The 16,586-nt window shown below is 43.5% G+C and overlaps 1 protein-coding gene across 1 annotated transcript in view; it reads left to right on the top strand.

Moving 5' to 3' along the window:
• Positions 1 to 449: 449 nt before the first annotated feature.
• DHX37 (DEAH-box helicase 37) overlaps positions 450 to 16,586 on the top strand; it is a 101,453-nt gene continuing 85,316 nt past the window's right edge. Inside the window, exons 1-6 of the mRNA XM_069756032.1 lie at positions 450 to 532; positions 1,577 to 1,689; positions 1,772 to 1,938; positions 6,589 to 6,701; positions 6,972 to 7,314; positions 11,900 to 12,048. Of these exons, the coding sequence (XP_069612133.1) occupies positions 1,587 to 1,689; positions 1,772 to 1,938; positions 6,589 to 6,701; positions 6,972 to 7,314; positions 11,900 to 12,048 (875 nt within the window). The 5' untranslated portion in view covers positions 450 to 532; positions 1,577 to 1,586. The remainder of the gene's footprint in view (positions 533 to 1,576; positions 1,690 to 1,771; positions 1,939 to 6,588; positions 6,702 to 6,971; positions 7,315 to 11,899; positions 12,049 to 16,586) is intronic.

Genomic DNA, 16,586 nt, shown 5'->3' with positions numbered 1-16,586 from the left:
AGTGGCGGCGGATGAGTCCGGGCAGGTCCAGCCTGAGTGGCGGCGGATGTGTCCGGGCAGGTCCAGCCTGAGTGGCGGCGGATGTGTCCGGGCAGGTCCAGCCTGAGTGGCGGCGGATGTGTCCGGGCAGGTCCAGCCTGAGTGGCGGCGGATGTGTCCGGGCAGGTCCAGCCTGAGTGGCGGCGGATGAGTCCGGGCAGGTCCAGCCTGAGTGGCGGCGGATGAGTCCGGGCAGGCCCAGTCTTCCCTTCTCCATCACTCGCCCCCCGAGCGCACTGTGTAACAAGGACCCCGTGTACGGAAGCCGCTGATAACACACCACCAGTGTGGACCCCGTGGCGCCTGCACAGACACTGAGGGCGGGACCACAGTCCCACCACGTGCACTACTGATGCCGGAACCTAAGCAAGGCGCTCGCTAGTTCCCGGAGTGCAGCACTCGCTAAGGACCGCTGACGTCACTTCCTCTTCCGGTTCTGCCTGCCCATGTGTGTTCCACGCACACAGTGATTCCGCCGTGCTCGGGTTTGCTGGTGAGTGTGACTTTTCCGCCTGTGTCCGGGGCTGACACTTGTAGTGAGGGGCACCGTGACCAGTGTGACTGCGTGGGTTCTCTCCCCCCACTCAGGGTCTCGTGTAGGTCACTGCCCATAGACAGTAACTGAGGCCATTGCAGACAGCACTTCTAGGTGTTTTCTCCTCTGATCTATAAATGGTGGCTGTGGTGTCTGATACCTTTACAAGTGGCGGAGATGCTGGGTAAGGCTATTGTCCACATTCGTGGGTCCCATCGGGGCTTTTGTGTGTACCCCCTGGATAACAGGATTCTTATGTGTGTACCAACGGGCCATAGACTATAATGGTGACCGCAGAGCGAATATGTCCTCCATCAGGCATCATTTTTGGGCGTATGCATCTACTGGAGATGGACGCTCAGATGCAGCACACTACTTCTGGCTGCCTGCAGTTGGTGTAGATGCCCGATCATGATGCACAGCAGAGCACACATTGACTCTGTCAGCACAATTATAGTCTATGGCCCTGTTGGCGCATATGCCCGAATGCAAAGGGGGAAGCAGAGGCAAGCCCCGACTGGACCAACAGATGTGGACAAAAACGCAATGTGAAAGCACCATAAGACCCCAGTGAATCACAAGTCTAATCATGTGGGTGAGATGTGAGCAGACGCTCAGAGGGCTGAAATCTGCATTTTACCTATGTGGATTTTGCTGTAGATTTGCAGTATAGTCTGTCCTGGAGTAATATAGGAGATTCCACTGAGGCATCTTCGTATTACCTATGTGACTGTAGAGTAATGCTACATTTTCTTTACAACGATTATTGCAAGCACAATAGCTGGTAGACACAGCTTCCCAGGGAAAAATAGTTTTTTTTTTGCCAGGAGCTGCCCCTGTAGCAAATATGTTGATCGGGCACATTTTTGTGATGTCTCTGTATCATCTCCTCTGTGGAGCTGATTAGCTGGTAGCAGTATAAACACCATTATGTTCAGCCCTGCATTATTTTCCATGATACCAGTGTATGAAATGTTATTGTTGTCTTGTGACCTATTACAGAAACAGCAGCATGGGTAAACAGAAAAAGGGGCATAACTGGAAGGCGAGACAACAAGTGCAGTACACAGAGGACAAGTCTGAAGCCATACAAAATGTGCAGATTGAATTAGAAGGTGAGACGTTATTTCCATGCACCTAGATCGTACCAGTGTATATTACAACTAGATTTATTTCTGGTGAAATGATATATTCCAGGAGTAGAGAAACTGAAAGGTGTGGATGAAAGCAACGCTCTAGTGTTACCTTCCAAAAAACCCAAGAAGAAACAGACTACTGCGACTGCTCCCACAAAAAAGCCTCTAACTCGAAAACAGAAGAAAGCTCTACAGAAGATCTTGGAACAAAAAGTAAAAAAGAGCCAGGTCAGTCTTTCATTTGTTTGTCCATGTTGGGACAGAGTCACTGATCCGAATTTCTGACAGTTAACTAAACATTGTTACAGCTGAAGCCGACGTCTGTAGAATTCTGATTGAGCATCGACCGCAGTGCACAGACTGTCCGTGGGTCTACCATAGTCAGACTTGAAATCCTCATGTGTCCCCTAATAGGCTGTCGAGTTCAGGTCGGGCGATCCACGGATAGTCCATCATTGCAATCCAGGCTCGGACCTAGTTTCATAGACGTCTGCACGAGCCGTTTCAATAAGCCAAATTTATATCAATGGCTTACAGTGGATGATAAATTTGTCAAGTCTTTAACCCCTTCAAGGCGCAGCCCTTTTTCGTTTTTTCGTGTTTCACTCCCCTCCTTCTCAGAGCCATTTTTTTTTATTTTTCCCGTCAATATCGCCATGTGAGGGCATATTTTTTGCGGGACGAGTTGTACTTTTGAACGACACCATTGGTTTTACCATGTCTTGTACTAGAAAACGGGAAAAACTTCCAAGTGTGGTGAAATTGCAAAAAAAAGTGCAATCCCACACTTGTTTTTTTGTTTGGCTTTTTTGCTAGGTTCACTGAATGCTAAAACTGACCTGCAATTATGATTCTCCAGGTCATTACGAGTTCACAAGTAGAGTAGGTATTGGTGTGCACTCAAGGTCACTGTAGAAGCGAGGTGCTGGTAGAACGGACCGTGGTGGTCCCTGAAATAAATAGCAAAAATTCACCGCACACTCAAATGGAATGATTTGCAACCATCTGTGGAATTGTATTTAAGTCAAAGAAAAAAAGTGCCAAGTTACAAAAATTGGTCCAAAACCCAGTAAAGTAGAGACACCCGACGTTTCGACCCTCCCGGGTCATAATCATCGGGTTTACTATGTAGTAAGGGATGTACCGGATAATGGTAGGCTGTAAATAAATGGTAACCTTTGGAGGATATGAAATGTATCAGGTAATGATAGTAGGTCAGAGGTAACCTTAAGAGGCTTTAAATGGGGGCCAGGTAGAGTCCTGTGCAATAAAAAGCGTTGCTTTTTGTATGTGATATATTATCCGTATCTGGTATGGTAAGAGATAAGTATTGTTTCGTACTTATAGTCAGAATAGTGCCATTCATTGGTGGCCAATGGTGGTAACGGTGTCCTGAGGCTGAAGAACCGTCCTGGATATGCTTGCGCCCTGCTCCCCATTCAGGAAGGAACAACCAAGGGAAGGGCAGCATCCAATAAAGGAAAACATCCAATAAAGGAAAACCACCTATGCCAAGCATGGTATCCATCCACAGACAACTGCTTCGGGGTTTTTGCCCCTCATCAGTGTGGAGTAGGAAACCTCCATGAGGTCAATCATCCGTGCCTTTATAGACTTTCTGCTAGGCACTGCTCCTAATAGCCAGTTTCCTACTCCACGCTGAGGGGCAAAAACCCCGAAACAGCTGTCTGTGGATGGATACCATGCTTGGCATAGGTGGTTTTCCTTTATTGGATGTTTTCCTTTATTGGATGCTGCCCTTCCCTTGGTTGTTCCTTCCCGGGGAAAGGCCTGGCTATTCACTGCCTGTGTTGAGAAACACGTGATGGTGTCTCCGCAGCTCCTCTACATGTATTTTGACCTTAATGACCTGGCTGTTTTTTGCTATTCTGACCAGTGTCCCTTTATGAGGTAATAACTCTGGAACGCTTCAACGGATCCTAGCGGTTCTGAGTTGTTTTTTCGTGACATATTGGGCTTCATGTTAGTGGTAAACTTAAGTCGATATTTTTTGCGTTTTATTTGTGAAAAAAGCGGAAATTTGGCAAACATTTTGAAAATTTCGCAATTTTCAAATTTTTATTCTATTAAACCAGAGAGTTATGTGACACAAAATAGTTAATAAATAACATTCCCCACATGTCTACTTTACATCAGCACAATTTTGGAATCAAAATTTTTTTTTTGCTAAGAAGTTATAAGGGTTAAAATTTGACGAGTGATTTCTCAATTTTACAACAAAATTTACAAAACCATTTTTTTAGGGACCACCTCACATTTGAAGTCAGTTTGAGGGGTCTATATGGCTGAAAATACCTAAATGTGACACCATTCTAAAAACTGCACTCCTCAAGGTGCACAAAACCACATTCAAGAAGTTTATTAACCCTTCAGGTGTTTCACAGCAGCAGACACAACATGGGAGGAAAAAATGAACATTTAACTTTAGTCACAAAAATGATATTTTAGCAACAATTTTTTTATTTTCCCCAAGGGTAAAAGGAGAAAGTGGCCCCCGAAAGTTGTTGTCAATTTGTCCTGAGTATGCTGATACCCCATATGTGGGGGTAAACCACTGTTTGGGCACACGTCGGTGCTCGGAAGGGAAGTAGTGACTTTTGAAATGCAGACTTTGATGGAATGGTCTGCGGGCGTCACGTTGCGTTTTCAGAGCCCCTGATGTGCCTAAACAGAGGAAACCCCCCACAAGTGACCCCATTTTGGAAACTAACCCCCCCCAAGGAACTTATCTAGATGTGTGGTGATCAGTTTGAATCCCTAAGTGCTTCACAGAAATTTATAATGTAGAGCCGTGGAAATAAAAAATCCTTTTTTTTTCCTCAAAAATTTATTTTTTTAGTCCGCTATTTTTTTATTTTCACAACGGGAACAGGAGAAATTGGACCCCAACAGTTATTGTCCAATTTGTTCTGAGTACGCTGATGCCCCATATGTGGGGGTAAACCACTGTTTGGGCGCACGGCAGAGATCAGAAGTGAGGGAGCACCATTTGACTTTTTGATTGCGAAATTGGCTTAAATCAATGATGGCGCCATGTCGCGTTTGGGACACCCTGATGTGCCTAAACAGTGGAAACCCCTCAATTCTAACTCCAACACTAACCCCAACACACCCCTAACCCTAACCTTAACCCTAATCACAAGCCTAACCCCAACACACCCATAACCACAGCCCTAACCCCAACAGACCCCTAATCCTAATCTTATCCCTAACCATAACCCTAACCACAAGCCTAACCCCAACACACTGCTAACCCTAATCTTATCCCTAATTCAAACCCAAACCCTAATTCCATCCATAACTCTAATTCCAACCCTAACTCTAAGGCTATGTGCCCATGTTGCGGATTCGTGGATTTTTCCGCACCGTTTTTGAAAAATCCGCAGGTAAAACGCACTGCGTTTTACCTGCTGATTTACCGTGGATTTCCTGGGTTTTTTGTACGGATTTCACATTCGGTTTTACACCTGCGGATTCCTATTGAGGCGCAGGTGTAAAACGCTGCAGAATCCGCACAAAGAATTGACATGCTGCGGAAAATACAACTCGGCGTTTCCGCACGGTATTTTCCGCACCATGAGCACAGCAGATTTGCTTTTCCATAGGTTTACATGGTACTGTACACCGCACGGAAAACTGCTGCGAATCCGCAGCCAAATCCACACTGTGTGCACATACCCTGGTTCCAACCCTAACGCTGGTTCCAACCCTAACGCTGGTTCCAACCCTAACGCTGGTTCCAACCCGCCTCTGTCAGTGTGTGTGTGGGGGTGGGGGGGCAGATCGGGATCTCCAGCCATGGCCGATGCTATTGCAGCATCGGCCATGGCTGGATTGTAATATTTCATCAATTTTAATTGCTGAAATATTACGATTGCTCTGATTGGCTGTTTCACTTTCAACAGCCAATCAGAGCGATCGTAGCCCCTGGGCTGAAGTACCACTCCCCCATTCCTGTAGGTCGGGTGAAATTGGAATGACCCCTTTCAGCCGGCCTGCAGGAACGCGATCATTCTTTGACACAGCATATGCGTCACAGGTCGGATTGGCACCGACTTTCATGACGCATACGCTGTGTCACAGGTCGGGAAGGGGTTAAATGCCGCTGTCAGCGTTTGACAGCGGTATTTAATTAATCGTGGCGGGTGGATCGCAATTCCACCTGCCGCTATTGCGCGCACATGTCAGCTGTGCAAAACAGCTGACATGTCGCGACTTTGATGTGGGCTCAGCGCTGGAGCCCACATCAAAGGGGGAGACACGACATGCGCAGTACTAGTACCATGCATGTCGTGAAGGGGTTAAACATTTCTGTTTAATTTTACACCTTTTATTAGTTTGCTTTCTTTTCACCAAACAATTGGGGACAATTTTTGCACATGTGGTCGCACTTTGTTAAACTTTTGTACTACATCACGCCCTTCTCTCATGCAACCCTTGTCCTCATTTTTGTTAAGCAGCTTTAGTAAAAATAAAAGCTACAAATGAATTGGCTGAAAGTGGCAAGAAACATGTTTTAGTCTTTTTAAACAATTTAGATAAATCTGCCCCATGAAATGTTCAAGGTACCTATAATAGTTTTATGGAACAAATGCCTTCAGAATTGTAGCAAATTGATTTGTGAATCTCCCTTGTGGTCTTACAGTATCAGATATTTCTGCTTCAGTGGCCAGGCCAATATTTACTGGATGGATTTCAAAACACACTCACAGGTATATTTCAAATGATGTAGATAAATCTCAGCAGAATGTTTGAGCCCATATGGCTTACTGTTACTGACTGGCTGCAGTGAGGCACAATTCTGGCTTAGTTTTGTATTGATAAGAAAAGCAATAAATGATGTTTTCTTTCTGGCAGAGATCAGACATCCTCAGTAAGCTGAGTGAGGTGCAGGCCTCCGAGAAAGAACTGAGTCTGTTGTATACAACCTCCAAGTTGGGCACCGGGGAGAAACTGTACTGTACTAAACGGTAAGCTTTTCCAAAGGAGCCCCATGCAGTATATACTTCTGTTTCTGATTTTTTTTTTTTTTGCTTACTTACTGGTGGAACCATAGCTAGACTATTGTAATATAAAAATAAATTGGCATTAATTTTAGGATCTATTAAGGCAAGTGACATTTTGCAAGCAAGGGGGGTTCTCTTTGTTGTATCCACAGGTATTGTGATTAGATCCCATTATAGTACAGATCAATCTTTAGTTTTCCTGACATTCACATTTACCTCACTTTTCTTCTACAGAACATATGAAGAGGTCACTAGGCCAGAACTGGGATGTATAAGTAGCATCAGCGGAGCGAACAAGAAACGTAGACGAAAAGCCTCAGCAGATGAAGAGCAGACAGACAAGGTCATGTCTTATGACAGTTCTAGTGAGGAAGAGGAGAGTGACGCTGCAGAGAGGGAGGACAAGATTGTGGAGAGCGTCAGCTTTCCGGTGAAACCTATAGACACAGATTTCTCACAGAGTGTCCCAGCAGTATCTAAGCCAGCACGTACTGAGAGGCCATCTATAGACAAACCTGTTCCACCATCCTCACAGCCAGCAATTTTTATTCCCGTTGACCGGTCACCTGAAATTCAGGCAAGTATTTTAACTCGCGTAGGCATAGTTTAGACTGCTGTTTTCTTGTGCTTAGCAGACACCACATTGATGCAATGATAACTGGTATGTCTGTTCACTACAGAAATTTTTTTTTTTGTAAATTCTTTATTTAAAGTAAAGGCAAAGAACAATCGCACAGTTTATATTAGCGTAAATAAATCATGTCCATTACATTAATGGCATTAAACAAACCAAGAGTACCATCCTTTGGGAAGGATAGGAAAGGGGGAGGGGTGGAGAGGGGTAGGAAGGTTAGGGCAAGGGGGTGAGGCTGAGGGGGAAAGACAAGGAGGGAGATGGGGGGAGGGAAGGGAACAATAAACATAACATTTCAAGTACACGTGAGGACATCACTCTAAAGTAGGCTGACCGATATCATGGAGTTTGCGAGGGGGCAGAGACAAGTAAAGAACAATATTAAGGCGCACTGGATCTAAATGATTTCCAGGGGAGCCAATCAGCAACAAAACGTTCATGAGAATATGTTTCCCAACTTGAGAGTTCCTCTAGTCTGTGGATATGGTCAATTTTGTTAAACCACTCACCCATCGTTGGAGGGGTCACGCTCCTCCAATGAAGAATTATCAAGCAACAATGGAAGAAGGCCATGCCTCGATGGTCTGAAGTTGTTCGATGGGCACGAGAGAATGGCCTCAGAGGCCAACAAATTGGTTTTGATTAGTTTTAGCTCTTTAAGCGTGGAGTTTATTCCCCCCCAAAAATTTCTAATCTGAGAACATTCCCAAAATATGTGTCCATGGTTTCCTTGGGCGGCTTGGCATCGCCAACATAAGTCTGAGTCTGATAGACCCAGATGGTGGAGCTTTACCGGGGTCATATGCCATCTGGTTAGCACCTTGTATGAGTTTTCCTGTAATAGGATACAACGGGAAAAACCACGGGCAAACCTCAACATCTTGGAGATCTGGTCGTCTGTAAAAATAACCTTAAATTCAGATTCCCAGGAGTAAATAAAAGAGGGCTTAGAGTATTGAGGAGGGGTAATAAGTCGGGAGTATATACGAGATATTACTTTATATCTAGCTGGTCCTGTTTTGAGCATGAGATCCAACCACGACCAGTTAGACTTGTGTGGGAATTGTTTTCTGAATTGCGTTAGAATACGTATAGTATGGTGTTTTTGAAGGAAGTTTTTTGGAGAGGTTAGAGCATTACTAGGCCAGCTATCATTTTTAAGGGTTTTTCCATCATAAAAGTTAGTAAGAGAGTCCATTGGAAGTTTCGACCATAAGTTATATGAGTCCTTAAAGTTAGGATTGACTAGATAGGGGATGACTGCAATAGGGGTTAGTGAAGAAGGAAACGACTCCGGTGGCAATTCATTCAATAGGGAGCGTCTGGTATGCAGAGTTGCTAAGGTTATATCATCCAGACCAAGCGAAGCCCACGGTTTTGAATGTGACCATAAGAGTGGGATCCCCCCATTGCCCAGTAGGGCCATATCTATCAAGTCTAGTGTACCCCTCTCAAAGCCGAGTACGATTCTCAGCCATCTACTTAAGTGTATAGCTTTATAATAGATATAAGGGTCCGGGACTCCCAACCCTCCGCATGAAGTGGGGTATGTTAACAATTTGAAGGGAAGCCTAGCTGGTTTGTTTCTCCATATGAATTTAGATATTAAGGACCTAATTTTTTTGAAGAAAGTAAGGGGGAGACGAATGGGGACCATACTCATGCGGTATAGTAGTATAGGCATCAGGTACGCTTTGAATACGTTGATACGTCCTATCCACGATAAAGTGGGTAAGTTGTAAGATTTCATCAACGTATCTAATTTCTTTAGTAAGGGAGAAAAGTTAGAACTGAACAAGTCCATGGGATCCCTGGTAACCCAGACTCCCAAATATTTTATGGAGGAAGCGGACCAAGAGAAGGGGGTTATTTTACGTAAATTAGATAGCTGAAAGTTTGATAAGGTAATATTGAGAGCCTCCGATTTAGAGTAGTTAATTTTAAAATTTGATAATTTACCAAACTGATTAAGTATATTGAGGATAATAGGGAATGCTTTGAAAGGATTAGTGATGAGGAAAAGCAGATCATCTGCGAATGCTAAAGTTTTTATTTCCATACTACCTATCTGTAATCCCCTGACCTGGACCTCCTGTCTAATTCTCTGAATCAGTGTTTCGATAACTAGTATAAACAAAGAAGGGGACAAGGGGCACCCCTGCCTGGTACCATTACTGATATTAAAAGCGTCTGATAGTATACCGTTCACTCGGACCCTGGCGGTGGGAAGGGAATACAAGGAAAAAACAGCTGTAATAAACTGAGGAGGAAAGCCAAACCGATGCAAGACACTCTCCATGTATCTCCAACTCACTCTATCAAAAGCCTTCTCGGCGTCAGTAGATAAAAGAGTCAGTGGCAGATTCCGCTTTCTAGCATACATTATGGATTGGAGAACTTTAGTTGAATTATCCCTGCCCTCCCTCCCTCGTATAAAACCCGCCTGGTCCGAGCGAATCAGTCTAGGGAGGATGTTACCCAATCTGGTCGCTAGGAGTTTTGCCCAAAGCTTTGTATCTGCATTGAGGAGGGATATCGGTCTGTAGCTAGAGCAAAGATTGGGATCTTTACCCTCCTTTGGCAGTACTGTGATAAAGGCTTCTAAGGCTTGTTTCGGGAGAGATTCTCCTGCCATATAAGAGTTACTACAGAAATTTTTTTTCCTGCACAAGTCTGGTCTGTTTTATGGACCAGTCTGGGTCATTTAATAACCGGCATCTCCTTGCCAAATAGATGAAAACACAGAGCTGCACTTGGAGCCTCGCACACGTTTGCAGATATGTCTGGTCCGTTTTTTCATATGGCCACTTGAACCTGACCTAATACACTGTGTGCAGAATTATTAGGCAAGTTGTATTTTAGAGGATTACTTTTATTATTGTTCTCAACCAACCCAAAAGACTAATAAATATCAAAGCTTTAATATTTTTGGAAGTTGGAGTGGTTGTTTTTTTTAGATTTGGCTATCTGAGGAGGATATCTGTTTGTGCAGGTAACTATTACTGTGCAGAATTATTAGGCAACTTAATAAAAACAAATATATTCCCATCTCACTTGTTTATTTTCACCAGGTAAACCAATATAACTGCACAAAATGCAGAAACAAAACCCCCCCAAAATTAGTGACCAATATAGCCACCTTTCTTTATGATGACACTCAACAGCCTTCCATCCATAGATTCTGTCAGTTGCTTGATCTGTTTACGATCAGCATTGCGTGCAGCAGCCACCACAGCCTCCCAGACACTGTTCCGAGAGGTGTACTGTTTTACCTCCCTGTAGATCTCACATTTTATGAGGGACCACAGGTTCTATATGGGGTTCAGATCAGGTGAACAAGGGGGCCATGTCATTATTTTTTCTTCTTTGAGACCTTTACTGGCCAGCCACGCTGTGGAGTAGTTGGAGGCATGTGATGGAGCATTGTCCTGCATGAAAATCATGTTTTTCTTGAACGATACCGACTTCTTCCTGTAGCACTGCTTGAAGAAATTGTCTTCCAGAAACTGGCAGTAGGTCTGGGAGCTGAGCTTCACGCCATCCTCAAGCTGAAAAGGTCCCACAAGTTCATCTTTGATGATACCAGCCCATACCAGTACCCTACCTCCACCTTTCTGGCGTCTGAGTCAGAGTGGAGCTCTCTGCCCTTTACTGATCCAGCCACTGGCCCATCCATCTGGCCCATCAAGAGTCACTCTCATTTCATCAGTCCATAAAACCTTTGAAAAGTCAGTCTTAAGATACTTCTTGGCACAGTCTTGACGTTTTATCTTATGTTTCTTGTTCAAAGGTGGTTGTTTTTCAGCCTTCCTTACCTTGGCCATGTCCCCGAGTATCGCAGACCTTGTGCTTTTTGTTACTCCAGTAACGTTGCAGCTCTGAAATATGGCAAAACTGGTGGCAAATGGCATCTTGGCTGCTTCACACTTGATTTTCCTCAATTCATGGGCAGTTATTTTGCGCCTTTTTTGCCCAACACGCTTCTTGCGACCCTGTTGGCTATTTGCCATGAAACGTTTGATTGTTCGGTGATCACGCTTCAAAAGTTTGGCAATTTAAAGACTGCTGTATCCCTCTGCAAGACATCTCACAATTTTGGAGTTTTCAGAGCCCGTCAAATCTCTCTTCTGACCCATTTTACCAAAGGAAAGGAAGTTGCCTAATAATTAAGCACACCTTATATAGGTTTTTGATATCATTAGACAACACCTCTCCTCATTACAGAGATGCACATCACCTAATTTACTTAATTGGTAGTTGGCTCTCAAGCCTGAACACCTTGGAGTAGGACAAGATGTATAAAAAGTATCATGTGATCAAAATACAACTTGCCTAATAATTCTGCTCACAGTGTCGTAGGGATAGATATCCAAAAGGACAACTATACTTAAAATGATTCTATAGAGTCAGAGGAAGGAATATAACCATGGCATAATCAGTGCAGTTGTCAAATCAATGTACTGTTGTACAGTGTGAATAGCAGATGGTATGTAACATAATGAAAGCTAACTTATATTGTATTGTCTAGGAGGCTAGGTTGCATCTCCCAATCCTGGCTGAAGAACAGGTCATTATGGAAGCCATTAAAGAAAACCCTGTTGTTGTTTTATGTGGGGAGACTGGCAGTGGGAAAACCACTCAGGTGCCACAGTTTCTCTATGAAGCCGGTTATGGAAGGTAAGCCCTTATTGTTCCAAATGTAACCTAGTATACATGAGTAAAGGGTTGCAAATAAAAACGTATGCCGTATGAAATCTCAGGAGCCTTTGTCTGCTCTAGCGTTCCTGAGAATACAAAAACCCCTAAGATAGAGAGATATATATATATATATATATATATATATACACACACACACACACACACACACACACACACACACACACACACACACACACACACACACACACACACGTACACGTTTAACTTAGGACCTTTAACCCTTTCCTGACATCTGCCATCTGCCGGTGTATGGAGTGGACTCTCAGACTGGGCTCGCCTCATACCCAGAAGGTAATGGCTGTGTTTTACAGCCAGAACCTTCCTCTAAGGCCTCACTTGCACATCTATATTTTTGATCAGTCTTTCATCAGTATTTGTATGCCAAAACAAAGAACAAATGTCAATCTTTCAGTTAGTTTTTCTCTGCAAATTCTACTCCTGTTTTTGGCAAACAAACACTGATACAAACTACTGACTTGTGAATGAGGCTTCTCAGCTGTGGGTGGAGCAGAGCTCCCCCACTTCTCATGACTGTTATTCTGTTAAATGTCGCTGTCAAACTCTGGCAGCGTCATTAACAGCGCACCGACATGAGGGCACAGAATTCTATGCTCCCGTTAGCGCTCCTCTGCCACAATCACAGATTGCTGATGGGTTGCTATTAGTGATGAGCGAGTATACTCGTTGCTCGGGTTTTCCCGAGAACACCCGGGTGACCTCTGAGTATTTATGACTGCTCGGAGATTTAGTTTTCATCGCGGCAGCTGAATGGTTTACAGCTACTAGCCAGGCTGAGTCCATGTGGGGGTTGCCTAGTTGCTAGGGAATCCCCACATGCAATCAAGCATGATAGTAGCTGTAAATCATTCAGATGCCGCAATGAAAACTAAATCTCCGAGCAGTCATAAATACTCGGAGGTCACCCGAGCATGCTCGGGAAAACCCGAGCCATGAGTATACTCGCTCATCACTATTTGCTATGACAGCCGGGGCCGAGCTTGAAAGGAGACAGTTATTTATTTATTTTTTTTTTTTTTACTATATTCAGCAATAATGTGATATTGCTGCATATAGTGCAAGCGATCAGACGGTCACAAATTCATGTTCCTCATTGGGACTAATAAATACAGTTTAAAAACAACAAAGTTTAAAAAATAAGAAAAATAAGTTCAAATTACAAAAGCCTCATCCAATAAAACACATACCGTACTTTATTAATCACTTGTTAAAGGAAACTTCTTATATACTGTGTACAGAATTATTAGGCAAGTTGTATTTTGATCACATGATACTTTTTATACATGTTGTCCTACTCCAAGCTGTTCAGGCTTGAGAGCCAACTATCAATTAACCCCTTTCTGACATCGGACGTACTATCCCGTTGAGGTGGGGTGGGCCCCTATGACCACGGACGGGATAGTACGTCCAGCGCGATCGGCGGCGCTCACGTGGGGAGCGCGGCCGATCGCGGCCGGGTGTCAGCTGCCTATCGCAGCTGACATCCGGCACTATGTGCCAGGAGCGGTCACGGACCGCCCCCAGCACATTAACCCCTGGCACACCGCGATCAAAGATGATTGCGATGTGCCGGCGGTGCAGGGAAGCATCGCGCATGGAGGGGGCTCCCTGCGGGCTTCCCTGAGCCCCCCGCAGCAACGCGATGTGATCGCGTTGCTGCGAGGGTCTTACCTCCCTCCCTGCCTGCTCCAGACCCAGATACAAGATGGCCGTGGATCCGGGTCCTGCAGGGAGGGAGGTGGCTTCACAGAGCCTGCTCAGAGCAGGCACTGTGAAGCAGCCTGCACTGCTATCAGATCGGTGATCTGACAGAGTGCTGTGCAAACTGTCAGATCATCGATCTGTGATGTCCCCCCCTGGGACAAAGTAAAAAAAAAAATTTACAAATGTGTAAAAAAAAAAAAAAAAATATTCCTAAATAATGAAAAAAATATATATATATTATTCCCATAAATACATTTCTTTATCTAAATAAATAAAAAAAAACAAAAGTACATATATTTAGTATCGCTAACGGCCCGAGCTATAAAACTGGCCCACTAGTTAACCCCTTCAGTAAACACCGTAAGAAAAAAAAAAAAAACGAGGCAAAAAACGCTTTATCATACCGCCGAACAAAAAGTGGAATAACACGTGATCAAAAGGACAGATATAAATACCCATGGTACCGCTGAAAGCGTCATCTTGTCCCGCAAAAAACGAGCCGCCATACAGCATCATCAGCAAAAAAATAAAAAAGTTATAGTCCTGAGAATAAAGCGATGCAAAAATAATTATTTTTTCTATAAAATAGTTTTTATCGTATAAAAGCGCCAAAACATAAAAAAAGATATAAATGAGGTGTCGCTGTAATCGTACTGACCCGAGGAATAAAACTGCTTTATCAATTTTAACAAACGCGGAACGGTATAAACGCCTCCCCGAAAAGAAATTCATGAATAGCTGGTTTTTGGTCATTCTGCCTCACAAAAATCGGAATAAAAAGCGATCAAAAAATGTCACGTGCCCGAAAATGTTACCAATAAAAACGTCAACTCGTCCCGCAAAAAACAAGACCTCACATGACTCTGTGGACTCAAATATGGAAAAATTATAGCTCTCAAAATGTGGTAACGCCAAAAATATTTTTTGCAATAAAAAGCGTCTTTCAGTGTGTGACGGCTGCCAATCATAAAAATCCGCTAAAAAACCCGCTATAAAAGTAAATCAAACCCCCCTTCATCACCCCCTTAGTTAGGGAAAAATTAAAAAAATGTATTTATTTCCATTTTCCCATTAGGGTTAGGGCTAGGGTTAGGGCTACAGTTTGGGTTGGGGCTAAAGCTACAGTTAGGGTTTAGATTACATTTACAGTTGGGAATAGGGTTGGGATTAGGGTTAGGGGTGTGTCAGGGTTAGAGGTGTGGTTAGGGTTACCGTTGGAATTAGGGTTAGGGGAGTGTTTGGATTAGGGTTTCAGTTATAATTGGGGGGTTTCCACTGTTTAGGCACATCAGAGGCTCTCCAAACACGACATGGCGTCCGATCTCAATTCCAGCCAATTCTGCGTTGAAAAAGTAAAACAGTGCTTCTTCCCTTCCGAGCTCGCCCGTGTGCCCAAACAGTGGTTTACCCCAACATATGGGGTATCAGCGTACTGAGGACAAATAGGACAACAACTGTTGGGGTCCAGTTTCTCCTGTTACCCTTGGGAAAATACAAAACTGGGGACTAAAAAATAATTTTTGTGGGAAAAAAAAGATTTTTTATTTTTACGGCTCTGCGTTATAAACTGTAGTGAAACACTTGGGGGTTCAAAGATCTCACTACACATCTAGATAAGTTCCCTGGGGGGTCTAGTTTCCAATATGGGGTCACTTGTGGGGGGTTTCTACTGTTTAGGTACATTAGGGGTTCTGCAAACGCAATGTGACGCCTGCAGACCATTCCATCTAAGTCTGCATTCCAAATGGCACTCCTTCCCTTCCGAGCCCTCCCATGCGCCCAAACAGTGGTTCCCCCCACATATGGGGTATCAGCGCACTCAGGACAAATTGGACAACAAATTTTGGGGTCCAATTTCTCCTGTTACCCTCGGGAAAATACAAAACTGGGGGCTAAAAAATAATTTTTGTGGGAAAAAAATTTAGTTTTATTTTTACGGCTCTCCATTATAAACTTCTGTGAAGCCCTTGGTGGGTCAAATCGCTCACCACACATCTAGATAGGTTCCTTGGGGGGTCTACTTTCCAAAATGGTGTCACTTGTGGGGGGTTTCAATGTTTAGGCACATCAGTGGCTCTCCAAATGCAACATGGCGTCCCATCTCAATTCCTGTCAATTTTGCATTGAAAAGTCAAACGGCGCTCCTTCCCTTCCGAGCTCTCCCATCCGCCCAAACAGTGGTTTACCCCCACATATGGGGTATCAGCGTACTTAGGAAAAATTGTACAACAACTTTTGGGGTCCAATTTCTTCTCTTACCCTTAATAAAATAAAACAAATTGGAGCTGAATTAAATTTTTTGTGAAAAAAAGTTAAATGTTCATTTTTATTTAAACATTCAAAAAATTCCTGTGAAGCACCAGAAGGGTTAATAAACTTCTTGAATGTGGTTTTGAGCACCTTGAGGGGTGTAGTTTTTAGAATGGTGTCACACTTGGGTATTTTCTATCATATAGACCCCTCAAAATGACTTCAAATGAGATGTGGTCCCTAAAAAAAAATGGTGTTGTAGAAATGAGAAATTGCTGGTCAAATTTTAACCCTTATAACTCCCTAACAAAAAAAAATTTTGGTTCCAAAATTGTGCTGATGTAAAGTAGACATGTGGGAAATGTTACTTATTAAGTATTTTCTGTGACATATCTCTGTGATTTAATTGCATAAAAATTCAAAGTTGGAAAATTGCGAAATTTTCATAATTTTCGCCAAATTTCCGTTTTTTTCACATAAACGCAGGTACTATCAAAGAATTTTTACCATTGTCATGAAGTACA

The sequence above is a fragment of the Ranitomeya imitator genome, chromosome 1 (genome assembly GCF_032444005.1).
Source record: "Ranitomeya imitator isolate aRanImi1 chromosome 1, aRanImi1.pri, whole genome shotgun sequence".
Classification (NCBI taxonomy): Eukaryota; Metazoa; Chordata; class Amphibia; order Anura; family Dendrobatidae; genus Ranitomeya; species Ranitomeya imitator.
This window is presented reverse-complemented; position numbering and strand designations above follow the sequence as displayed.